Source organism: Diabrotica undecimpunctata, chromosome 8 (genome assembly GCF_040954645.1).
Source record: "Diabrotica undecimpunctata isolate CICGRU chromosome 8, icDiaUnde3, whole genome shotgun sequence".
Lineage (NCBI taxonomy): Eukaryota > Metazoa > Arthropoda > Insecta > Coleoptera > Chrysomelidae > Diabrotica > Diabrotica undecimpunctata.
In genome coordinates this window covers 142,838,268-142,866,052 of record NC_092810.1, presented here as the reverse complement: position 1 = coordinate 142,866,052, position 27,785 = coordinate 142,838,268, and the positions used below count along the sequence as shown (strand labels likewise).

The 27,785-nt window shown below is 34.2% G+C and overlaps 2 protein-coding genes across 4 annotated transcripts in view; one reads left to right on the top strand and one right to left on the bottom strand.

Annotated features, from left to right (window-relative positions):
- The window catches only part of LOC140448153 (monocarboxylate transporter 12-like), a 99,117-nt gene that overhangs the window by 51,171 nt on the left and 20,161 nt on the right, over nucleotides 1-27,785 (bottom strand). The gene's annotated exons all lie outside the window — the stretch shown is intronic.
- LOC140448634 (uncharacterized) lies at nucleotides 5,897-25,873 on the top strand. The gene is made up of 5 exons (XM_072541732.1): nucleotides 5,897-6,000; nucleotides 6,150-6,226; nucleotides 13,046-13,316; nucleotides 17,071-17,197; nucleotides 25,644-25,873. Exons 1-5 carry the CDS (start codon nucleotides 5,970-5,972, stop codon nucleotides 25,780-25,782), a joined length of 645 nt encoding a protein of 214 aa, XP_072397833.1. The 5' UTR covers nucleotides 5,897-5,969; the 3' UTR covers nucleotides 25,783-25,873.

Genomic DNA, 27,785 nt, shown 5'->3' with positions numbered 1-27,785 from the left:
AATGGCTGAATTCTAAGCAAATTACTTGGGTACGCAAATTCTTGAACTAATTGTTGGATCCTCCCGCGAAATTCTAAAATTCTTTCTGGCATAATCTTTTTTACGTGCGAAAGAATGCTTTTGAAAAAATGCAAGTCTTCGTCTTCAGGCTCCTCTTTATTTTTGTTATCGGTCTTCCGAGCCAGGATTTCCAGTTTTTTTCATTCTATTTCCAGCATAGATGCAGTATAATTATTTGCCCTTTAACGTTTAATATTAACGTTGAACATTGGCTGGGACTTACGAGTCTGTGACGTTGTTGCTATATTATGAGGAGACTTGGATGAAGTATTTTGCGGAATCGATGCTGCACAATCGTCAGAACGAAAAAAGTCATTTCCTACTTCAGCATAATCTAATAAATCTTGGTCATCGGCAGTGTCTAGTGATTGTTCATTTTGAATGACGACATCCTCATTTTCATCCTCAGTAGCATCAAGAGCTGTCACAGGAGATGCATTGCACTGAGAGTTTTCTTGGTCCCTATGAGTTTCAGTTCGGGTCAAATTTCTCGAGATAGGTCGTGATTTCATGATGTCTTTCAGAAAGTACAACGATTTAAAGTAGTGCCACTTACTGGTGTGCTTTTCCCACCTTCATCTCCAGATTTGGGGCGTTTAATTTTCGACAACCCTGTACTAAACTGACCACGCAAATACTTCCACTTTTTGCGCAGTTTGTCTTCTGTAATAAAAGAAAAAATGGGTAAAATATGTAGATACAAGAAGGTTCAGTGTTATGAAACTAACTACATTATGGTTCATCGAATTCCTATCTGTGTATAGCTACATTTATGAATACTGAAGCTTAATTTAAATTATGCGAATTTATATTATTTTATTATTAAAGGTACATATTATTTGGTTTCAGGTATTTAGCCACAGGCGGATCATTCAAAGCTTTGTCATTCAGTTTCCGAGTGGGTTCATCAACTGTAGAGAACATTGTTAGAGAGGTGGTTACAGTTGTATGGGATAAACTTCAGCCTTTGCATATGCCAGTACCAACCAAACAACTTTTTCTAGAAACTGCTAAGGATTTCTTTGGTCTTTGGAATTTTCCAAATGGGCTTGGGGCAATTGACGAAAAGCATGTCCGAGTTAAGTGTCCAAGTAATTCAGGATCCATGTTTTTTAATTACAAACATTTCTTCTCTGTCGTCTTAAAAGGCGTTGCTGATGTGAATTATCGGTTTATAACAGTCGACGTTGGCGGATATGGCATCACAAAGTGATGGTGGGACCTTCCAAGCATCTGATTTATACGCTCTATTATTAAACAAGCAGGAACTTGACATTCCGGAACCCTCATTCTTACCTGGAACGAATGTGAAAGCTCCATAATATGTGTTTGTTTGAGACGAGGCATATCCACTACTCCCTTACATCCTTAAACCATATGCAAGAGATGCTTTGGCCATTGATGAGGAAAATTATAATAAACGGTTGTCTCGAATGAGAAACACAATTGAATGCGCATTTGGAATTTTTTATGCAAAATGGCGTTTGCTTTCGAAGAGGGTTGAAACAGATATTGAAATAGTAGATAGTATTATTAAGTGTATATGTATTTTGCACAATACCGTTATTGATATGGAAGGTATAACACATCATTTAGCTGATGCAGCAGTAATTCCTGTGTCAAATAATAAAAAAAAACCTCTCGGAAGACCGACAAATGAGTCAAAAAGTGTTAGAGATTTATTCACCACGAACTTTGCCAATAATCCTTTAGTTTATGATGTGTAAACATATTTTTGTAATAGTGCAGAATCTATTTGACTTATTTATTTTTGCCCTAAATGTTATACATGATAGAAATCATATTGTTTAATTAAGAGTTTCTACAATATGTATTAGGACCGACAGGCTGTATGTAACAACAAAAATTAAATAGATACTGTAATATAATAAAATAATAAAATTATTTGTTTACCTTCGATTTTCATTTGAACACTCACGTCCTTCCAGCGCCTTTCCACATAATTCCTGTTGGAATGTTGTTTGACTCGTTTATCCCGTCTTTCGTATACCAGACTGATCAATTGATCGTTGTCAATCATGTTAATAAATGCTTTTATAGCCTCAAATATTGTGTAAATGCACAAAAACAAACACTCCCAAATAGGACTATGAGCGTCCTAAAAGCTGGAAAATAATGTATTGAACATTCTTGTTTCTGGTCAGCGCCTATTGCAAACGCGACAAGTTCAGACAAGCGTTCTTTATGTACCGTTCCATATCAAAGTATGCTAATATACACATGCGCTTGTTGGCGATTGTCAGCGCTTGATCGCCAGCGCCGGCAACACGCGTTCTACGTGTTCCTACCCTAAGACGCGATGCTTTAATTCTGCGCCAAGTTGTTGTCTTTCTTCCCGGAAACTGTGACATAATTCTTGCAGTTCTCGCATCTTCAAAAGGAATCTCCTCTAAGCTCTCCAAAAGCGTACGATCTTCATGAGCGGTGGATATTTTTGGTCTTCCAGAATCTTGCTTTCTTTCGAGAGTTTCTTGTTCTCTCCATCTTTTATTAATATTAACAACTGTTGTTCTGCAGATAGTGGCCAACCATCTTCTAATTTTGTTACAATTCTTGGTGTTAGTTCTTTGCTAGCATGTGGACCCATTTTTTAGATTGAACAGAATAAGTTATCTGACAAATTTTAAGATTTGGCAGTGACAGTGACAGTATGTAAATAATAAGTATTTATCCTTCAAAATACACTGCTCAATTTTCTACAAAATACGCTTCAAGAGTCGTATCAGGTTTTTTAGGAACATACTGTACATTGAAACTCATCATCATCATCATCTTGGTGCTACAGCCCTTAGAGGGCCTCGACCTTCTCAAGCTTTCTACGCCATTCTATTCTGTCCCTCGCTTGCATCTTCCAGTTGCCGACTCCGATCTTCTCGGCATCTTGTGTTACCCCGTCCATCCACCTCAGCTTTGGTCTACCCCGTCTTCTCATTCCCACGGGTTGCGCTGTTAGAATCTTTTTTATCATGTTTGACTCAGGGGCCCGGGCTACATGTCCTGCCCACTGCAGGCGGTTTCGCTTAATTATAGTGGTAATATCTTTACCACCAAACGTATGCTTGTAGATATTCTGCAGTTCAAAGTTGTATCTACGCCTCCATATTTCGTTCTCACAGACCGCTCCGAATATCTTGCGTAGCACCTTTCTTTCAAAAATGGATAGAGCGGATTCATCTGTTATATTGAAACTCTTTATCGCATAATTTAGATTCTGTAAATTTTCGAACCAAAGTATTATACATTTTTAAAATCAGTATTTTCCGAGGTTTGTATGATTATCTCGTCATGTGATTTATTTGATTAGTTTCACCATAATAATTAATATTAAACGGATTAAGTGCAATCTAGTTTATGTACATACTTAAAGCAATAAAGTATTTTCCAAAATTCATTAATTTTCCAATTTATTTTAAGGACAGCGCTGGATTGGAATTCTCAAGGCAGACAGAACGTAGGCAGACCTAAAGGCGGGTTTACATGATCCAGGTGTACTTGGTTAAAGTCTGCTTGGACGTTGCGCGCGCAACACTTGGAAGCTACTTTGATCGTGTCACCTGTTCATCCAAGTACACTTGTACCTATCAACAGATTCTATCCAAGTTAAGTATGACGCTGGCCAACTTCCTTGGATCCAAGTAGAGTGGTATTGTAAAATTAAAATGGCGTCTGTGTCGAAAAATCGAAAACGAGAAGTAAACACAAGAAGAAAATGGTCTGAAAGGGAGAGTGTTAGATTTATGGAGTTATACGAAGCTGAGGAAGCATTATGGAATGTACGGATAAAGGAATATAAAAATAAGTCAATGATTATTTGACATCCAAGTCATTTAATCGTGGCAACCAACTTGTTACAAGTACACTTGTACAAGTCCACTTGGTCCAAGTTAGAATCTAAGCATTCTTGGATCGTGTCAACCAACCTTTAAGAAAACCTGCAAAAGGACAGTACTTGACGAAGGGAAAGAAATGGGAAACTCCTGACTTGAACTGAAAGCTCTAGCGAAGCTCTATTTTTTCTCAGAATTGTCTTACAATCTACCTTAATGTATATCTTAATAATTTATATCTTTTGTTAAAATAACGTAAAATACTAATGAAAAAAAAAAACGAGGGTAATAAAGGCAAAAAGGTAATATTAAAGTAAAGTAGTCAGTTATTTTTAATATTTATTGTTTGGAAAATAAAAATATTAAATACCACTCACCGATAATAAGTAGGCCGAAAATAGCCTAAAATACGACCAAAGTAAAACAACATTCACACGTTATGTCGCAATGTATCTATATGATACAATACACTTGTATATAAACACACTCAATCACTAGGACGTTACGAATACAACTGAGTGTTAAGTGTGCGTTCATAACGAGGCGCCGACCCTGGATCGGACCATAGGATGGTACTATATTATCATCGCCACGTAAAATAAATGCATTATTTTAAATGCGAGCGTTCACTGTCAGTGCTATGCTCTAGGCGAGGATACCATGCTATGGTCTCCGTAATGAACGCACCCTAATAGACTAAACCGGTCTAGGAAGGTGGGCTCTCCTTACTTTAGGGTTCAATAATAGCATTGAAAATTGGCGAGCTTGTATCATTTTGATACACATGCGACCGATGTTGGGTTAATGAAATAACAAATCCTGAAAGATATTATTTAAAATCGAATTGATATTCTACCAGGGCTCATACAAGGATTGAATAAACTGCTGAGTGGTGATTTTTACTTGAGGATACTTATTGAGTATCCAAAAGAAACACCTAATAATGCTTACATTTTTATTCTGGCCTTACCGACCATAGTATGATTTCTTCTATCTCACTGCCAGCAATGACGGTATCTGCCCATTTCAGTAATACAGATCCGATTTTATTTCCACCACGAGTAGTTCATCATAACTTTTGTCTATATAAGACTTATCTTTTTGTCTAAACTTAAGACATCCCTAATAATATGCTCTTCATGTAAAACATCATTACTTGGTGTATTATTTGATTCTGAAATAAAACTAGGCTTATAATATTGGTTGTACAATGGTTGGTATTAAATTACTACATTAACTCTTTGAGGTTATGTTTTTAATAATTTAAAAATATTGAGCAAAAAAGGTAGCTTACCTATTATTATTCATACATTACTGGAACATTATTCTTTATTCTTATTATTAGTAACAAATCACTGTAAACACACCATAAATGTAGGTGTGTTTACAGTGATTTGTTAATAATAATAAGTAGTATTAGACCACTAACAAAAAACCTGCCATCATCATGCGGAGAGGAATAAAACATGGTGCTCTATCCTTTTAAGTAAAAATGGACTTCGTATTCTTTTAAAGGTCACTATCTCAATTAGCAAATGGTTTAGGACCTAGTCCTCTATTCCTTTAAATAGAGTGATAAAAGTTGATTATTATTATTAGTGAAAAAAAAAATGTCAAAATTAAAAAAAATGGAGATAGTGTTGTATCCCTTCGAGGTACAGATATATAAATGAGGCAGATACAATTTTTTATTAGAAGAATTTTTTGTATTCTAAGTAACAATACATAATTCTTTTAATTTGTATTTTTATAACAATTTCCGAAGTGGAAATCAAAATGTCAAAATAAAACTATAAGGTTGTTGATTTCCAGTAAAAATAGTAAATTATAGGTAATTTTTAATTATTGATCTATATATGGGAATACCAAGTAGTTGTTATGCTAACTTGTTCATTAAGTATTCTTCTTGAGTTCAGGGTCAACCACAAATGACTTATGAATAAGAAAAATATTGTTGGGTTTTCTAATAAAATTACAATATAACTTTTATATATCTTAACAGAGTATATGAGAACTATAGTTGTTGCTGTTTGTGCGGTATAGCTACCTAAATATTTTAAAATGGAAAAAATTGCGTTTTTTATTTTTATGGGTAAAGTTATTTACTATTTTTATTTCATATTTTTGCAAACCACCGACATGTTAATGAAGATGTGGTTTTCCGCAAAACGACCTTTAATATTAACGCTAATAACTATAAAATATCTATAATCGGCAATATAATGCAAATATATTTTTTAGGTTTTATGCATTATGCTTACATATTGAGGCCACCGTACTCTCAAGATACGTTTGAATGTGTACTGCCAAAGTTTGAGGTAAGTTTGATCAAATCATATTTATAAACACAAACAAATCAAAATAATTAAAAATTATTTTTCTTCTTAGTATCTATCCTCTGTGGATGTTGGGAATCACATTGTCTTGTATGGCCTTGTTAGTAGCTGCTCTGAATAAATGGACTGTCTGATATTTTGCAGTCACAATGTCAGTTTTTTATTTTTCTTTTGACATGTATAGTTATAGTCACAAAAAATGTATACAACAAACTAATATATTATACAGTCGACTCTCGTTAATTCAAAACTCGAGGGACTCTTAAAATATTATGAATTATTGAGTGTTTGAAATATCAAATGGTTTGAAATTTGTGAGAGAAAATAAATAAAACTTCGAATTATTAAGTGTTAATCAATTATTATTTATTAACTGCTATTCTACAGAGTGTTTCAAAAAAAGGTAACCCCGTCTATAGGGTAGGTAAAAAACTGAAAAATAATTGGGGTTTGCTTAGTAAAAAATTTTTGTAACGCCATCCGTTTTCAAGATACAGGACGTTGAAGAAAAAAAAAGTTTACACATTTTTTACGATTTTGCCGAAACTACTGGCAACATTGTAATGAAATTTTATACGAATATGTTTTGGAAGCTGATACATCGCATGAATTTGTTTTTATATCTGATTCTCATAGAGGGCGCTAGTTACACGGATCGTACTAAGTATAAGTCAATATAACTTTTTTAAGAGTATAATTATTAATCAAAATTTCAAGTAAACTTAAACATCATTCAATTTTACACGAAAAAGGTACTCTTGGTAAAACTCGATACTGTGTACCGTTTTCGGAATATTTTGATTTGAAAATTATGAAGTAATAATTGATGCTGGTAGTAATGATAAAGTTCTAATAGGTATTACCTCTATTTTCTCCAAGTGTGCCATGGAAATCTGACATTTATTGATTGTTATGACGATAAATCAACAATAATTAGAGTTTTAAAACGTTGTTATTTGTAAAATCAAATCAAAATGTACTCAAATATTATTAACCTTAAACGAATGTTTAAAATGTTCTAGTGCAGCTGTGACACGTTGTGCAGAAAAGTTTCCTAGACGAAACTTACCAAGTAAAAAAACATTTAGAGCTGTTGAACGACGTTGTCGAGAAACTGGGAATGTGAGACCAAATAAAATAAATTCTGGTAGACCAAGAACAACAAGAACAATTAATAAAGAAAATAATATTTTAAATTTACTTGATCAAGATCCAACAGTTAGCGTAAGGAATATAGCAAGACAAACAAATACTTCTTCTTCAAGTACTTGGCGGATACTGAAAGAACAGCAATTACATCCTTATCATTACAGACAAGTCCAAGAGCTCTTGCCAGATGATCTACCGGTTAGAGTGGATTTTTGTGAAAAATTGCAACAAAGGACAGCCCACAATCCAAATTTTTTAAAATGCATTCTTTTTACGGACAAGGCCACCTTTACGCGACAAGGTATGTTTAACTCCCATAATGCACACTACTGGTGTGATGAGAATCCACGAGTCAAAAGGGTATCACATTACCAACACTCATTTAAAGTTAGTGTTTGGGCAGCAACTTTAGATAACAAATTAATAGGTTATCATATTCTACCTGGAAATTTAAATGGTGATATGTATCTTGATTTTTTAAACAAGTCCTTATTCGAATATTAGAAGATTTAACGCTAAACGAGCGAAGATCTTTATTTTTTATGCACGATGGAGCTCCACCACACTTTGATAGAAGGTGTCGTAATTGGTTGAGTAATCATTTTCCGAATAGATGGATTGGTAGAGGTTCAGAAGCTCCGATTCATTGGCCTCCTCGGTCATGCGATTTTAACCCTTTGGATTACGCAGTTTGGTCGCATATTAAGGAAAAAGTCTATGCTACAGAGGTAAATTCACGCCAAGAATTGGAAGAAAGAATTCAACGTCAATTTAATGACATCATAGCTGATCCCCTACCGTTTAGAAGGTTAATGGAATCTTTAGAAAAAAGAATAGACTTGTGTATTCGCGAAAACGGAGATCATTTTGAACACTTACTGTAATTTAATTTTATTTTATGTTCTTAGTCATTAATTTAATTTTCTTCTTGTGAGTTTTGTTTAATTACTAACTATTTTATACCAGCATCAATTATTACTTCATAATTTTCAAATCAAAATATTTCGAAAACGGTACACAGTATCGAGTTTTACCAAGAGTACCTTTTTCGTGTAAAATTGAATGATGTTTAAGTTTACTTGAAATTTTGATTAATAATTATACTCTTAAAAAAGTTATATTGACTAATACTTAGTACGATCCGTGTAACTAGCGCGCTCTATGAGAATCAGATATAAAAACAAATTCATGGGATGTATCAGCTTCCAAAACATATTCGTATAAAATTTCATTACAATGTTGCCAGTAGTTTCGGCAAAATCGTAAAAAATGCGTAAATTTTTTTTTTCTTCAACGCCCTGTATCTTGAAAACGGATTGCGTTAAAAAATTTTTTACTAAGCAAACCCCAATTATTTTTCAGTTTTTTACCTACCCTAGAGACGGGGTTACCTTTTTTTGAAACACCCTGTATAACAACGACAAAAGTTTAGAGGTACATTCTTATACATACATGTATGTATTCATAATGTGAATTAATCAATCTTTCGAAAAAAACTGTATTATACTACATAGTTTGCTTCAAAGCACATTGCTGCAGCTAAGACTGCTCAAACATTTGCCCAAAATTTTGCTCAAAAAAGAGATAAAGTGCCTGAAATGCTTTTTCATCACTTTCGTTTTGTAGACAGAAGGTTTGTAAGGTATCGACTGAGGATCTGGCTTCCTTAACTGACACGTTTGCCAAAGGTTCTGATGTATCGTACTCATCTTCATCGTTACTCTTTTCATTCGTATCTGTCGCAGATAAAATTTCCCCATCGGTTAGTGAACCTGAGACAGCAACATGTTTATCCACTTGAACAAAGTCAGAAAAAATCACACCGCTGATGTCAACTAATGGTTCTCTTGCTTATTCTCCATCATCCATAAGTATTGCAAGATTTTCCTGATCCTCTTTTAAGAAACCGGATTTTTTGAAGCAGTTGAAAATTGTTAGGGTTGTTACACCTCTTCATGCCTTGTCAATCAGTGATATTTACAGTTAGCTGCTTGTCGACAGATTCTAAAACAAGCTTAACAACTTGTTTGCGATAGAAGGTCTTAAAATTATGGATGATCCCTTGATTTGGAAGGTGTATTTGGCGGAAAGAAGTAGAATTCCACGTTGGACAATGTAGGAGGACTGTTGTGGACAGTGAAATTGTCTAAAAATAGTAAAATTTTCCGCTTTTGTCGTTTCATCTGTCAATTAACTGTTAAAAGCCAATTGTTAAAAAGTTCTGTCGTCATCCAAGCTTTTTTGTTAGCACGATAATCCATAGGAAACGATTTCACACCTTTGAAATATCACGGTTTCATTGCTTTTCCTACCACTAAGGGTTTAAGTTTTTCCGATCCATCCATATTTACTGCAAGTAAAACTGTCAACCTCTCTTTAACATGTTTTCCCCCACGACATTGTTCTTCTTTAAAAGTAAGCGTCTTGTCCGGTAAATATTTGAAAAATAGGCCAGTTTCATCAGTATTAAAAATGTCTCGGGCATCATAGTTTTCAATCAAGGTCTTCAATTTACCGTGCCAATCTAAGCAAACTACATCGTCAACACTTCCACTTTCCCCACAAACTTTTCTTCAAAAAGCCACCTTTCACTTGCCGCAAAGTTTTTGATGCCTAGAGTAGACGCGAACTCTTTTGCTTTTTCCTTGTTAAAGGATAGCAATTGCTTTCGCTTGGAGGCATCTGCCAATGTTTATATAAACAGTTGGATTATGTTTATACTTGGTCAAAAATCTATAACGGAATTTCAAAGTATTAAATAAAAACCTTACGAAATTTGTATGACATACCTACAGCTCGTCAAGAATTGCAATGTCTCTGAGCACAGAATACTAATCACAACTTGTTGTGATTAGTATTCTGTGCTCTGAGTTTTGACAAGAATATAAATTTGGAGGGGAGGATCCGTCAGTAGCCCGAACCCGAATATACTCAGTTCCATTTTGTTAGCAGAAGCAAACAGATCAGACGCATATCAATTACACTGGTGTAGGACTTATTAATCCGGTTCCGTTACAATGGAATTTAAATCAAAAGTTCGTCGTAAAGTTTTGAGTGGTCAATCTCGTGAAATTATAGCAAATATGATATATTTTATGAAACGAGAAGCGGAGGCTAAACATCCGATAATAGAACTAACGAAAATTCAAGAACGTGTTTCGCGCGCAACGGGTGTTAGTGTTGGTTCTGTAAAGCAAATTTCAAAGGAAACGAGATCAGTTGAAGATGGTGAAAGTGATTCGTTTCATACACCTAATATTAAAAGACAAAAAAGTGCTACCAAAACTAAGTTGGATAATATGGATAAGGAAATTCTTCGGAGATTTGTAATAAATTTTCACGTCCACGAAAAAAAAGTTCCTACGTTGAGAGGCATACACAGGAAATTTGTCAATGAAATTAATTACACAGGATCGTATGAAAGTTTACGAAGAGTATTACATAAAATTGGTTTCCGTTGGCGAAAAACTCAGACAAAGAAAAATTGCTTATGGAAAAACCTGACATCCAACAAAAAAGGATAGCTTTTTTGCGAAGTATTAAGAGGTACAGAAACGAAAATCGTCCTATAGTATACATGGACGAAACATACATCCACTCTTGTCACACATTCACGATCGTTTGCGTAAGCCTATCTCTAAAGGACAGAGGTTAATAATAGTTCATGCAGGAGGAAATGGGGTTCATAAAAAATTCCTACTTAAAATTTAAATCAAATTTAAAAACTGGTGATTACCATAGTCAGATGAACTTTAGTTTTCAAGTTGTTAAATTATGTATATATATATATATATATATATATATATATATATATATATATATATATATATATATAGTAAACTCTTCAACCCGCCTTAAGGTGGGTACACATATGCGAGCCGAACGGTATACGTACAGTACGCGTACAGATCCTTGAAAAATATTCTACATCGTACTAATCGCATACTTATCTCGATCCATGAAAAGCGACAAACCAACAACGAACACACATGTGCGAAATGATTCATTTTATTTATAATTTGGGTACTGATTTATGTTCCTGTTTTTGCTTGTTTAACAAAAATAAAATTATGTACAGTAATCATCGACGTATAAATAAAGATTTTATCTTTATTTATACGTCCATGACAATTATAGGAAGGAACACGTCATTCACACAATGTCGATTTGATGACACAATAAAAATGTTCGCTGCGTCGAGTAAGCGCCGTCCAAACTGAAAGCCGAGCTTCCTTTGAAGTCGTGAAATAAACCGCAACAATTTGGTTCGCGACGAGTCACGATGAAACAGTACGCAAGCGGTTTTTTCTGCCGTACACATTAAGGCGGGTACACATATGCGAGCCAAACGGTATACGTACCGTACGCGTACAGATCCTTGAAAAATATTCTACATCGTACTGATCGCATACTTATCTCGATCCATGGAAAGCGACAAACCAACAACGAACACACATGTGCGAAATGATTCATTTAATTTATAATTTGGGTACTGATTTATGTTTCTGTTTTTGCTTGTTTACCAAAAATAAAAATATGTACAATAATCAGTTTACTGTTTTCTCACGTCTCTCTAGGAAGGAACACGTCATTCACACAATGTCGATTTGATGAGACAATAAAAATGTTCGCTACGTCTAGTAAGCGCCGTCCAAACTGAAAGACGAGCTTCCTTTAAAGTCGTGGAATAAACCGCAACAATTTGGTTCGCGACGAGTCACGATGAAACAGTACGCAAGCGGTTTTTTCTGCCGTACACATTAACGAATATAGCGTTCACAAACGGTTAGCGAACAGTTCTGCTCGCAAATGTGTACCCGCCTTTATAGCGTTCACAAACGGTTCGCGAACAGTTCTGCTCGCAAATGTGTACCCGCCTTTAAGCCAGACGATAATTTCTTAAACAAGGAAAGACTCTCTTTCCTTGTTTAATTTGGCTTCTCAAGATGGCACTTCCTGTCTAACAATATTTTTGCCCCCACTACCTTTACATTCCCTCTTTTGTCTTTTTGCTCGATGCGGATAGTACATGCTGGATAAAAAATGCTAAAGTTTTATTTGAATCTTTCTGTCACACAATACACCACTCGTTTATCAATTATTTATATTGTAGCGAAATTAAATAAAACGAGCGGTTCGAATTTATATAAATATATTTATTTATAACTTTACAGTTCGGTACTATCTTATCAACTAAACTAACTCATAACATCGCTACATATATATATATATATATATATATATATATATATATATATATATATATATATATATATATATATATATATATATATATTATATATATATATATATATATATATATATATATATATATATATATATACCAAAAGTATTATTCTAGAATAATCCAAAGTAGTCCCACCTTTAATTCGCCTACGTGACCGGATGTTCTCTCTCGCACTTGATACATCGCGAAGGTTCTCGAAGCGTTTTAGAGATGCAACCGTTACATGGGCCATGCCGAAAGCATGTTCGTAACAATATTCAAAATATTCAAATTATTGTATTCTTAAAGACTAAAATATCAGATACTGTGTTTACTATTAAGACCCACTATCACTGAGAAAGAAGATGCACAATTTGTTATGATTAACCAAAGTAAAAAAAATAATTATTTTTGTGGTATTTTAGACTGTAATACAAGAACAAATAAAATGTGGCCAAAACTACACGCCACCAGTTGATGTGATGCGTATTTTACATAGAAGAAACCAAAGACCATACGGATTTGTTACCGACCGTTGTTCTTTACGACCTGGATTAGATGACTGCTTTGAAAGTTCAATAAATTTGGTTTCAGATTGTTTCAATTCCAGCAATTTGCAGGGATTGGAAACTTGGAAAAAAATAGATAACGAAGTAACCGAGTATGTTTGTAAAAATAATTCAGAGGTAGCATATGGTAAGTATTATTTTTTGTTCTGTTTTGGTATTACATAAATTGCTTGTTTTTTTTTATTCTTTATTGTTGTTGATTGTATTTAACGTATTCTCTTCTGCTGACATTCACCATGTTTATGTTATTTACCGTTAGTTTTGTTAACGTTGTGTTAAGTTAAAATTTTAATTTGTAATTCGTACCATTATCATTATCATTTGTGGAGAGCCATGATGGTCCGTTCGCATTTCTACGCGCTCAAATTTTATATGGTGAGGAGATCACTCTTATCCCATTAAATCGCTCGATTATTTGCATCATAGGAAGAAGAAAGATTACAAAACTATATGTCTAAAATCCTGCTGATGACAAATCTTGTAGTCAGTGAAAATATATGCGTAGGAATAAGATCCATAGACCAGCTAATGGGCTAACCTAACCTTGCTCCAAAACTTAACCCTTAGGCAAGATTCTACAAATTATTCTATTTAGTTGGGAATGTTTTTCAAGTTTTATAATGTATTAAAAAACCTGGAAAAGGTATTAAAATGTAATTAACAATTTCTGGTTTATCTTCCAGGTAAAAACAGGTAAAGGGGTCCTCAGGTGACCCTTGCCGGTTTAAGTAAAAAATAGCGTTTTATTCATTTGAATTGATTTTATTAAAATAAACTTAAAAACAAACGGAAAAGAATGTGTACACTATTTTTATGATGATTATTATAAAAACATTTTGAAGATCACATTTGCTACATACACATTGAGTTTTCGATACTTTGTAAAATTTACATTTTTTTACCACTCTCTTTGTTGAGCCAAAGTGGAATGTGATCAATATCGTCGAAGCGAATGTCATCAATGGGATGTTTTGCTTTTTTTCCAATGCCAGAAGTAGTTGATTGCAGTGAGCTCTATTGTGATTTTGATGTTGAAGGTCGGCCAAGTACACGTTTTTCACTGAATACAACGAGAGCAGCAGTAATTTGTTCTCTGAATTCTGGTAGCTGCAACAACTTTTCATGTTCTGCTGAGATATTGCTCGAATCATTACATTTTTCAGCATGTATGCGACGGTACAAAATATAAATTTGAACCATTGCACTACGTGTCTTCGCTCTAATATGGTAGCGACCCATCAATCCATCTATCAGATCGACTCCTCCCATATATCTGTTGTATTCGCGAATGATCTGCGGATAGTTGACTTCGATATATTTCTTTTTATTTCGATCATGTGTTGGTACTTTTGCAATATGTTGATATGGATTTGCTCTCAAAAACAGCTTAATGCCAACGTAAGTCGATGCTAGCCGCACGTTCTTGGTATCTTTCCATGAAATTGTACTGAAATCAACACCGTACGCAGATCCAACATATTCAACAGAATATCCTCTTTCTTTATCTTTGATATCCTTATCGAACGGAAGCTTACAGTTTGGGATTCTATTTGTCTATATTGTAACAAGGCTATAGATTCCTCTTGCACGTAAATAAACTATTAAAGGAATGTGATGAGAAAAGCTGGGTATGGCCTGTGACAGACGTATAATAACGTTTGATGTGGTTCCAAAATCGGGTGCGCCAGGAAGAATTATATTGTCGCCTGCACCGTTGTAAATTTCAAAACGATATGCGCAGCCTTAATAATCACAAAGCACAAACAGTTTGATGCCCCATTTGAGCGGCTTATTTGGTATACATTGACGAAGACGATGCTTGAGTTTGGTCGAACACATCTGCATCGAACACACAATCTAGCCGTCTTTGGAATCGAATGGAAACAATTGTTGACCTTATCAGCCAATTTCCGGATGCAAAACAATGGATCGTAGCCTGGCTGACCTTTTCAAATGCTTTCAAAGTGTTTCTTTATTTCCATAAACTTTTTACAGGCATTGTCTTCTGGATGGGGGCGAACGCGTTTTTACTCCAGTAGCTCTCGAGATTAGGGTATCGATAAATCGACATATACATCAACACTCCGATAAATTTCCGAATCTCCTTACCAGTCGTGGCGAATTTTGTATTGATATTTTTTTGACAAGCTGCAGCGTTCATTTCGTTGGCCACCAAATCAATAATCTCTTTTGTGAAGAAATAATTGAAGAGTTCTATTGGTGTTTTTAGTTCTTTTATTGACGAAGGCAACCGTGCATCTCCTTGGAAAGCTACTTCGTTTACATGCAAGCTCACTGATCGCTTACGCCACGTTACCTTGGTAAATTGTTATGAATCTTTTTTGATATCCTGAATAGCTGAAATGAGAATAAAAATAGTACACTATTACTAAAATATGAATATATAATTATTACCTCTCCCCTACTAAAACCACCAATAGAAGGCGTGATCAAAAGACCAGAAGAATCTTCCATTATAAATAATGGCGGACGGGGTCGTTTCGTTAAACTTGCAGCATGTGTAGATGGAATTGCCTTCATAGATTTAGACGGCCTAGCCTTCTCCTTTTCTAAAGATTCGACATATTCGTCAGCTTCGATTTGCACCTCCGTTGTCATTATTGATGATGCAGCAGGTGCTTCTATGTCACCAATATTTAGCCAATGTTTACGTTTTAAATAAAGTAGTCGCTTGTTTCACCTGGTTGTATTTCACGGATACACTCTGTAATAATATCATCTGGAGCGATTTCATTCGGCTCGTAATCTGGGTCGATGTCTGGATCATCACTACTATAATCACCTTCTGACGAATCCGCTTCAACAAAGTCCATAAGTTCTTGGATTTCATCTTCGGTCACTACCGACAAATTAAACTTTTTCTTTCCTCAGTTGTTATTGCCTGTCATTTCCAGTAGCAAAATATACTAATAAGTAATGAAACGTTGGGAACCAATAGCACAACACAACGCAACAATCACAACAAAGTGAGACGAAACTTCACATAAACCGGCATGGGTTCCTGAGGAACCCTTTTTTTTTCGCTTCTAAAGCACACTCAGAATACTTGTTTTGTAATAATTCCGATATATAGTGAAAGTTGAAGCTCTAAACCACTTATAAAAAAATGTTTTCAATAAATTCAGATTATTTGCAGTATCATAATTTTACTTCAAAAAAAAATTTTACATGAGAGATAATTGTTTTGCGTTCCCTTTGACCTGTCGCACAAAACTGAGACAAAAATGTAACTATAAGGTTTAATGAATTTAGAATGCATTTAATACGTCTCTAGACTAACTAGTGGGGGAGGTTCAAAACAGTTTGCGGCTAAATGACTTTTACCTGCGGCTTAAATAAATAATAAGCGAAAGGTTCCTCAGGGACCTCTTATCAGATAGAGGGTTAACCTAATCCACCGATAAGCAGACCTGAATTTTGCAATGGATTGGACTCACTCACATTGGAAGTTGGAGCAGTGGAGGTCTATTACGTTCTTTTGACGTAAGGTAAGGTAAGAGCTTTATAGAATGATGCTTTGAGTCGATACAGCTGGCGGCGTTTAATCATTCGACCTGGCGATGATCGGAACAAGTCAAAAAATGTCCAGGAACACATTTTAGAAGTTGATTTTTTGATTATAATGTGGCTTATATATGGAGCCTCGACATAAAACGATGAAGATTGCTCCTCCAATATCGATCCGACAGATAGCTATTGCGGTAAAAAAGAGGCGTATATTATAAGCAAAATTAAACCATCTATTACACTTTTCAAGTTTTATTTTGATTCACTTATATTTTTTAAAACTACAATAAAATTTAAAATTGTGAACTGATAACAATTTTTACTAATTTTTTAATACTCAATTTTATTTTCAGAACTGTTTTTGATCGCAGATGGTAGGTGCCATATAGAACAAGTAACCGATGCACTAGATCATTGTGTACCACTTCTAGAGCTAAATGCTACTATATACGATATACAGGGCCTTACTCAAAGTTGCAAGTAATGATTTTATTACTTTATAATTATTTTCTATTTAAGGTATCTTTAAGTTGAGTTATAAAGTGCCTGCCTATTGAAGAATGAATTTAGTGTCCGTCGTCATATGAACTCAAACAATAAAAAAAGTTAATTAACTTTATAGGTGAATGAACTACAACATGCACTTATCTTTTTATGCTTAAGTTCCGTAATCTGCTTTAAGTTTGCTTTAAATTTGAAGTTAAGTTCTTGACTGAAGTGTAGTTTAACATGTTGTGAGTAATTATGTAGACACTTTAAAAGCCTGTTAGTACCTCTATTTGATCTTTTGTGATTAGTTCAATGATTTCTGCTCATATCTCGTCAAGACCTGTAGCTTTGCTATCTTTTACCAATTTTACTATTAACATGACTTCTTTTGTTATACTTGGCCCAATTTTTTTATTGCTATATAGTAAATATGTATGTCTGCTATTGACCACTCACCTTTAAATAATCCATGTATATATTGTTTGTATATTTTCATTTTCTCGTTATTGTCAAAGAGATAATTTTACCTTTTTCATCTAATAGGATACCACTGTGGTTTGTTTTCTGATGCCGGTCAGTTATTTTACTTTAGTATGTAAATCTTTTCAATAGTACTTCTATGTCCACACTTTTGTCTGTCTCATTTTTCCTTGACTTCTCTTATTTTGTTTCTATTTATATAATGTACTTTTCCATGTCTAGCAGTATCTCACCAGTCATTAATAATTTCGCTTTATTAGTATTTTTTCTCTTTAGGATCTCCTTCATTCGCTTCAGTATTATCTTTTTAGAGGTTTCTTATTTTCTGTTTCTCTTTATTTATCCATAATTTTTTTTGAGAGCTGAGCTCTTACAAATAGTTTTTTCAAAAATGTAGGATTTTTTGTATTTGTTTTTATTACAACGTGGAGTTTTGTTTTTGTATCAGAGATCGAATTTTACTATCATTGGATTATGATCTCTCGCTGCATTGGGCACAAGGCATGTTTTTGGTGATTTGATGCCGTTTCGAAACCATTTTCCTATTAAAATATAATTTATCTGATTTCTAATAACTGTTCTATTACTATCTGCAGTCGCTATCCAGCTGTAGAGTCTATGATTAGGTAATTTAATCTTAGTAAGTATTTACGAGTACCAGAGTATTCTCTAGACCAAGGGTTCCCAAACTGGGGGGCGCCTCCCCTGGCTGGTGCGAAAACATGTCAGGAGGGGGGGGGGCGCGAACAAGTCGAAAATTAAATTAAATTAAGGTAATCTTTCTAAAATTCTAAATTAACCATGATGTTTAGAAAATTAAAACAAACCACTGTAACATCTGACTTTACACATAAATTTGAAATCGAATGCTTGAGAGAATGGAATGTGAGCCGATCAATGTGATTCAGTTTTTGAGATACCTCGGTCTAGCCTGTACGTATTTTTACATTGTAAAAGTGTACGTGTTGTGAAATTTTAATTGTCGTAGTTGACTTTCATTGATTTCGTTGATTTAAGTGAGAGAAGTTATTGTAGTCAAGATAAGCTCAGCAAAGAAACGCAAGTATAATGATGATTATATCAAATATGGATTTATTTGTGTTAAAGATAATGTCGAACATTCTCAGTGTGTAATTTGCTAGCAAGTATTAGTAAGCAAATAGCAAGTAAAGACATTTTTCATCCAAACATAACTCTTTTAAGGACAAACCAAAGGAATTTTTTGCTACAAAATCTGAATATTTAAAACGCATGAAGTTGGTTCTACGGCTCAGTTATCTGAAGCTTGAAGCTTCATATGAGCTATCACTTCTGATCGCTCAAGAAAAGAAGAGCCATATTATTGGAGTTAAAGGCAGCTGATATTATTCTTGGAACGGAGACTAAGCAAAAGTTATCTCAAATACCTCTTCCTGACAATACTGTGAAACGTCGCATTGGTGATATGGCCGAAGACATACAAAACCAGGTAGTTGATACAGTACAGATATAGCACAATGTTCTCAGTTAATTGTTTATGTTCGGTATATTGAAAACGAAAGAATGAAAGACGAGCTACTCTTTTCTACAGAGTAGGCAGAACACGACAAAAGCTATTGATGTTATAAAAGCAGTGTCAGACTTTTTTGACAAACATGAACTCTCTTGGCAAAAACTGATCGGTGTATGTACGGATAGCGCGCCTTCAATGCTTGGTTCTGTCTCAGGATTTGTACAATTACTAAGAGAGAAAAATGCTGATGTGACTGGGATACATTGTGTTATACATCGACAAGCCTTGGTAGCAAAAACTCTTCTTGAAGAGTTTTGCTATTTCATATAGAAGTACGATTGCTCTCAAAAAGAAACATGTTGGCAAGATTATTTGACCGTTGAGATGAAGTAATCACCTTCTTGGAACAGCAAAAGCAAAATGAACTAAGCGTGGCCTTCAAAAAACATTGTACCCAAGTAATATTGGCTTATTTGTCAGACATTTTTGACTCGTTGAACAGCCTTAACCTAAAACTGTAGGGTGGAGAATCAAATGTAGTTACTCATAGTGATGCGATCAAGATGTATATTAAGAAATTGTAACTTTAAAGTCGTAAAATATCAGCAATCCCTGCAATTATTCGAGTTTCCATAAAGTAGTCAATCTCAGAAGAAACACTCAGGAACAATTTTGAAAATCCAAATATAAAACCATTTGGAGAGCCTAATTGAAGAGTTCCAGAAATACTTCCCAAACACTTGTGACGATAGTATTTTCAGAATGTCAATTGACCCGTTCCATGTCAACATAGACTTCCTGCCTGAATCACTTCAAGAAGATGCTTTGCAAATAAAACATGATTCCTCTGCCAAATACAACTTTGATATAATGGACAAACCTTCATTTTGGTTAAAATATTTCAAAGTATATCCTAGTATATCACGAAAAACTCCTCGATTATATTTGCCTTTTTAAAGCACCTATTTGTGTGAAAAAGCATTTTCAACACTTGTGGCAATTAAAACAAAGTATCAGAATAAACTTGATGCTGCTACAGACTTGCGTTGTGCACTTACTAAATCTTAGCCACGAATAGGCATACTAGTAAAGAAAATGCAAGCACATCCATCTCACTAACCAACCTAATCTATATTTCTTTTATTAATAACTTTTGTATTTTATAAAAACTGATAATATTGTTTCTTGTGGCAGTATATATAAATGTTTTGTTTTCTATGTAATACTTATTTGTTTTGTTTTGTTCCTAGGCCCATACAATTTATTATTAAGGGGTGGGGGGTGCGAGAAACTTTTATTTCAACAAAAGGGGGCGTGGTACAAAAAAGTTCGGGAACCCCTGCTCTAGACAGAACTCCGCCAATATATACCTCAATAATTTCTTAATCCGTGTCCGTATCACTACTTTTTCTCTCACAAAGAACAACACAAGTATACCTTTAAAATTACCACGACTGCGATCTATGATCGACTACATTCTTTCAAATTGCTCCCTTCCAAAATTTTTGATGTAAGAGCAATATCATCGGCAGGTTTCCGCGGTTAGTACAATTAAACCTAGAGCTATGATTAATACTATAACAGGAATTAATATTAAACTCAACAGTCTTTCGGGTTGAACCACGTCTTAGTCTCCCGAGCTCCCCAGTGTAGTAGTGTGTAATAGAAACCTGTGTGGACCTAGCGTCATTCAAAATTTCAGGAGATTGGAAATTCTATACGAAAAACTGGCACATTGTCAACATTTCCAAAGTGAAAATCGAAACGTCAAATAAACCCAATTTTAAAGTAAAATTGTGACTTATTCCCAACAAAAATAGTAAATTGCATTAAGATGCTAGAATAAAATAGCTTCAGAACAATATTTTTTTAATAGTAAGTGAAAATTTAAAAGAAAAGTTTTCGCACTAAAGTGCGAATCGCAGTTTTTGCACTAAAGTGTTAATAATTAAAAAACAACGGCAAAATTTCTGCAGAAGATGTATAGGATTGCTTACTGTATATGTAGGTTTACATTAACGGATAAAACTCAACTATTAGTCTAGGCGGGATCTGTTTTGGATTGGACATTTTCCATAGGAAGCTATTTTTTTGCTGGAATCACTTCAGCATGTGCCCAATATCGATAATCATGATATGCGCCAGTGGCAAACCCTGTGCTAAATTTTTTATTTAACAAAATCTGAAAAAAATTGAAAATTTCTCATTTTTTTGCTTCTATTTTCGTTTATAATTCGGAAAATATTGATCCTAGAGAAAAAATTATAACAAGTTAAAAGTTTCGTTATTCAATTTTACACAATATTTCGTTAGCTAGAAATTGAAAATTTAATGATTATTGTTGAAAAAGTAGCAATCATTGGAAAAAAAGTACAAAAAAATGAAGTTAATCCTTTAAATGTTTTCGACTTTCTAAACTTGACCTACAAGCTCCATATTCCGCCTAGAAAAACCTTTTTATATGTTTAAAACGTGTGCTAAATTTTGTTAAGATCGGTCGGATAGGTTTTGCATAATAATTTTGCAACCCAGCCTACTGAAAAAAAATCGCAAATTTTCAAATTTATAGTAGGCCCTAAATAAGGCCCTCAGATAGTTTCAAATTTTTTTACACATAAAAGAAGGCTCAAACTTTTAATGGCTTTTTGTAAAATTCAAATCGCTTCACTAGGAGAGCCTAGAAAAAATTTTAAAGTTTTAAGCATTTTTTAGGCTTATAAACAAATTGAATAACTTTACGAGCTTTAAACATATCAATTTCAAAATTTATACACTTAAAGAACATTAAAAGACGCTTCTTAAAAAAAATATATACCATGCCATAAGTGATAGAGGGCTCGTTTTTAAACAAATGCCCTCGTCTTGTCAAGTACTTTTTATATGAAAAGTTTTACGTAATGCGCTTTATGGCAACATCCATAAAAAAGACAAATAAAAAACCGTTTTCGCGTAAAATGTCGCTCGGAATGCATGAGAGGTGGTGGTGGGGGACATTCACTCGAAATGTGAATCGACGAGTTCAAAATCATATTTTGCTCTTTTTTTTGAGTCGATGTCTCGGACGACAAGGATTTCAAGTATCATATTTTCAAATACCATTTTTAATTGCAAAATTGGGAAATTTGCAATAAACAATTGTATGTTAAACAAGTAATTGCATTTTTTCTTCATGCATTTTTTTTGAGCTTGCAATTTATACATTGAAGTAAATTGTTACTTTTAGTAAACAAATATGTATTTATAAATTGTTAATAAATAATTTAAATTGTTAAAACAAAGGCGAACGAAAAAAAAAATTTTTTTTTTCATAAATAAACTTTATTTTGACTCAATCTTCAATAATTTTTTTTTAAGTCTTTTTCTTTTTTTAGGACAAAAATCTTCAGGTCTGACTTTGATTTTCAATATCTCGGCAACCAGTAAGCCGAATGTATCGTTTTTTTTTAAGAAGCGTCTTTTAATGTTCTTTAAGTGTATAAATTTTGAAATTGATATGTTTAAAGCTCGTAAAGTTATTCAATTTGTTTATAAGCCTAAAAAATGTTTAAAACTTTAAAAAAAATTCTAGGCTCTCCTAGTGAACCAATTTGAATTTTACAAATAGCGTTTGAAAGTTTGAGCCTTCTTTTATATGTAAAAAAATTTGCAACTATCTGAGGGCCTTATTTAGGGCTTACTATAAATTTGAAAATTTGCGATTTTTTCCAGTAGGCTGGATTGCAAAATTATTATGCAAAACCTATCCGACCGATCTTAACAAAATTTAGCACACGTTTTAAACATATTAAAAAGGTTTTCTAGGCGGAATATGGAGTTTGTAAGTCAAGTTTAGGAAGTCGAAAACATTTAAAGGAATAACTTCATTTTTTTGTACTTTTTTTCCAATTATTGCTATTTTTTCAACAATAAACATTAACAGATGGGCAGAACATTTCAGCGAACATCTAAATATAAATGATATTGAAGGAGAGTACAATATAGAAAATGAACAAAATATACAACGTCAACTACACAGTGAAGACCCAACAAGAAGAGAAGTGTCAGATGCGATCCTAAAACTCAAAGACAATAAAGCCCCAGGAATCGATGACATCTGTTCGGAAATGTATAAAAAAGGTGGTGATCAACTTTTTGCAGCAATCCATAAACTAATAGTACTTATATGGCAGAATGAATGGGTACCAGAAGAGTGGCTGAAGGGAATAATATGTCCATTGCATAAAAAGGGGGATCAACTGGAGTGTAAGAACTATAGAGGCATTACTCTGATAGCATCTGCGTATAAGATCTTCGGCAATGTATTATCTGAAAGACTTAAACATTTTACAAAGGATATTGTTGGTCAATATCAATGCGGATTTACTGCTGGAAAGTCAACTACACATCAAATTCAAGCACATAGGCAGATTCTAGAAAAGTCCCTAGAATATAACATAGAAACACACCATCTCTTCATTGACTTCAAAGCAGCCTATGACAGTGTGAAAAGAACTGCATTATATAATGCAATGATAGACTTTGGGATCCCACCTAAGTTAGTTAAGTTGACCCACCTTACAATGCAAAACGTAAGCTCATGCGTTAGAATTGAAGGAGAAAACTCTACGTTCTTTGACATTAATAATGGTCTAAGACAGGGAGACGCGTTGGCGTGTCTGCTCTTTAATATTGCCTTGGAAAAGGCAATCAGACAATTAAATATTAGAATGAATGGAACTATTTTTAATAGATCGACGCAAATTCTCGCATTCGCTGACGATATAGTTATATTAATTACTATTTAAATGGGAATAAGCCACAATTAAAGGTTAAAATATATTTATTGACGTTTCAATTTCCACTTCGGAAATCGTTCTCAAAATACATATGGTTTATAAAATATATATAAAATAAAAATCGATATAGTTATAGTGGGCAGAAGTATGAGAGACATGGTGCAGTGTTTTACAAGGCTTGCTGACGCAGCAAGTGAATTAGGACTTGCGGTAAACGAGGAAAAAACCAAATATATGTTGGTTTCTAAAAACCCTCGAAATATCCAACAAAGAATTCAAATTAACAACCATACCTTTGAGCAAGTCAACGAATTTACATATCTTGGATCGCTAGTAAACGCAACAAACACGACAAGCGACGAAATAAAAAGACGCATAGCAATAGCAAACAGAACTGTTCACGGCCTCCAGAGACATTTAAAAAATAAAAATATAAAACGTGCACTAAAGCTTAATATATACAGGACCTTAATAAGACCAGTTTTAATATATGGGGCTGAAACGTGGATCTTATCTCAAAATGATAAAAGACTTCTTGGTATTTTTGAGAGAAAAATTCTTAGAAAGATTTTTGGGGCCGTAAATGAAAATGGGCTATGGCGTCGAAGATACAACTTTGAACTGTATCAGTTATACACCGATCCAGATATTGTGAAATTCGTTAAAGTGCAGAGACTTAGATGGGCTGGACACATTGTTAGGATGTCAGATCACGAATACACGAAGAGATTAACATTTTCACAACCAGAGGGCACAAGAAGCAGAGGACGACCACGAATGAGATGGATTGATGATGTGGAAGAAGACCTACAGATTCTAGGGGTTAGAAGATGGAGGGAAGTTGCCAGGAATCGACAGGAGTGGCGACTTCTTTGTGAGCAGGCCAAGATCCACAACGGATTGTCGAGCCACTTATGATGATGAAACATTAAATTTTCAATTTCTAGCTAACAAAATATTGTGTAAAATTGAATAACGAAACTTTTAACTTGTTATAATTTTTTCTCTAGGATCAATATTTTCCGAATTATAAACGAAAATAATAGCAAAAAAATGAGAAATTTTCAATTGTTTTCAGATTTTGTTAAATAAAAAATTTAGCACAGGGTTTGCGACTGGCGCATATCGTGATTATCTATATTGGGCACATCCTGAAGGGATTCCAGCAAAAAAATAGCTTCCTATGGAAAATGTCCATTATGGTCTGAATTTCTACAGATCCCGCCTAGTCTATATATCTTATAGACTACATCTTATCACTAGATAATTATCTAGTCATTGCCATGTTCTGAACACGGTTAAATTTTGCTTATTTCACTGGAATAGTTTTTGCTTCTTATTGACAAAGTATGATTTGATTCATCCTTCCAGGAACTAATATGCATATTATAATAAACAATGGATAGTTTATTCATGTTACAGAATATACGGAGGTGATAACAGAAAATATATGTAAAATAATATGAAAATTTAATATGATATAATATGAATGTTATGAATATATTCCTATGACAAAGTTGAAACTTTTTTATTGAATCTCGCAAAATTCTAAACTAAGTTTGCGGTCATATATAATTATACAGTCATTGCTATAATTTATGAAAAATCATTTTAAAATATCTGTAGCATGAACTTGATAAGGTGAATCTTAAATAGTGATTCAGTTTAATTTCAAACTTGTTTTTTGTAGGAATTCTAAAGATTTTTCCACCTGCTTCATAAAGGACTTGAGAAAAGCATGTTCCGAAACTGTAATTGAAATAGCATCCACCTTAATCAAAATCTTAGGGTCACATTTATGTCCTAAGCAAGATGTTAATTTGGTTTAAAGAAGGAGGTTACGAAGTTGTGTTTTATCTGATAATGTAGTGGAATTGTAGAATTTTTACGACAACTTGAATAAAATAAATCAATATTTAAGATATTTTGATTTCCTGATAACTACACATCTACTTTTTTTATAGCGAAGGAAAAAGCTTCAACGAAGTAACAACGGCTTGCCACGATCGTTTTACTGTTTAAGTAGCCAGAAGAGACCCCACAATTTCTCACCCGCAACTCCAAAAGCAGCTTTTGGAAGACACAGGTGTAAGTGTTTCAATTGCAAAAAAAGAAGAGTACGTGCCCAAAGACTATACAGCAGTAGGCAGTTACGGATTTCCGAGTTAACCAGGCAGCACAAGATTGATCGCCTTAATTGGTGTCTTCAATACCAAAACTGGAACATTGGAAATTGGCAAAATGTGCTATTTTCAGACGAAACCATGATATTTGTAAAATCATATGACCGATGAATTCGTGAACTTGAAGGGCTAGATAGACAAGCAAAAACGGAAACAACCAGATTAGTTCACAGGCATAAAGGAGGAAGTGATATGTTCTGGGGAAGTAATATGGTCGGTGAAAAAACTCCTTTAATTTCCATTCAACCAACTTTAATAGCTCGTAGGTATGTTGATTTGGTTTTAGAACCTGTAGTTAGACTATGAAACAGTGCAGTGGGATAAAAATTAATATGCACGATAATGCACCTCCACATGCCAGCAGAGTCACTACAGACTTCCTTGAAGCAGAAGATATCACTATTTTGTAGTGGCCTGCTTGCTCACCCGACCTTAACCCTATAGATCATTTGTGGGATATGCTTAAAAATACAAAACAGCGTACAGCTAGAACCAGCTGCTCTTGAAGAAAGGAATCAACCTACCACAATAAAATATTGAAAATTTGTTTAGGAGCATGCCTACGCGAATTGGAGCTTGCATAAGGCTTAGGTTTAGTAACACCAACTACTAAAAAAAAACATAAACAAATAGAAACAATTTTAACAATATTCCCCGTACATTGAAATTTTGTGCGCTATTGATTTTAAAACAAATAAATTCAATTTTATTATTTAAGAATTTTTTTGTTTCCTTAATTTTTATGTATTACATCACAAGTTCTATCACTATAAATGGACACGAACCAAGGTCGCCACAGGAATGGAAGCAGGCTCTGGGAGAGATCTGCCACCAAAATACTGAGGCGGCCAGCGAACATCTCACACCAATATTCCACAATGTACACCAAAAAACAAAAAATAAACAAAAAAATCAACACCCTCACCAGAGCTCATTAGAAACATAATATGCAGTGCCTTCAAAAACGCATTCCCTGAACACATTTCCCCACCCACATCCCCACCATCACCCTCACCCCCACCCGCATCCTCACCCCCACCTACACCAACCACATCTACACTAACACACTCCACCCCCAAACAGACACAACACACAAACAAGTACTACATCACACTAATCCCTAAATAGTTTTTTAGCCATAGAAAATTTTTCAGAACCCTCAAAAACCACAATATCCTCGGAGATATCCCTTTCGACCTGGAAATGGAATCATCCGAAAACCAGGCTATCCTCTACACGACGCGTCCTATTCCTAACCTAAAAGAGTGGGAAGAGGATCTGCAAGCCATCACAGACCAGAGTCACATATCCATATCCAAACGAAAACCCATAGAATACACAGACACAAACAACACAACACCAAGAATACTTACCACACCAAAGAAAACACAAAACGATACATTATATGGATACGCCATAACCACCTCCTGTTTTAATAACCTAATAAACCAAACATTCACCCAACTCCGTACATAAACACACAACACTACACCTGTATGCACACCGATACACACATACCATAACCCACACACATCATTTACCTATATGATCTTTGTAATGTACTTTACCTCCACCTAGCTCACATTCATAAACATAGAGAAAAAGCCAACAACACTCATCCGATAACTAGATACCACATTACCACATAC

Coding starts and splice junctions, on each gene's coding strand:
- LOC140448634 (XM_072541732.1), top strand. CDS start 5,970: ATGGAAAAAATTGCGTTTTTTATTTTTATGG. Junction 6,227..13,045: donor GTGTACTGCCAAAGTTTGAG/GTAAGTTTGATC, acceptor GTGGTATTTTAG/ACTGTAATACAAGAACAAAT. Junction 13,317..17,070: donor TAATTCAGAGGTAGCATATG/GTAAGTATTATT, acceptor TTTTATTTTCAG/AACTGTTTTTGATCGCAGAT.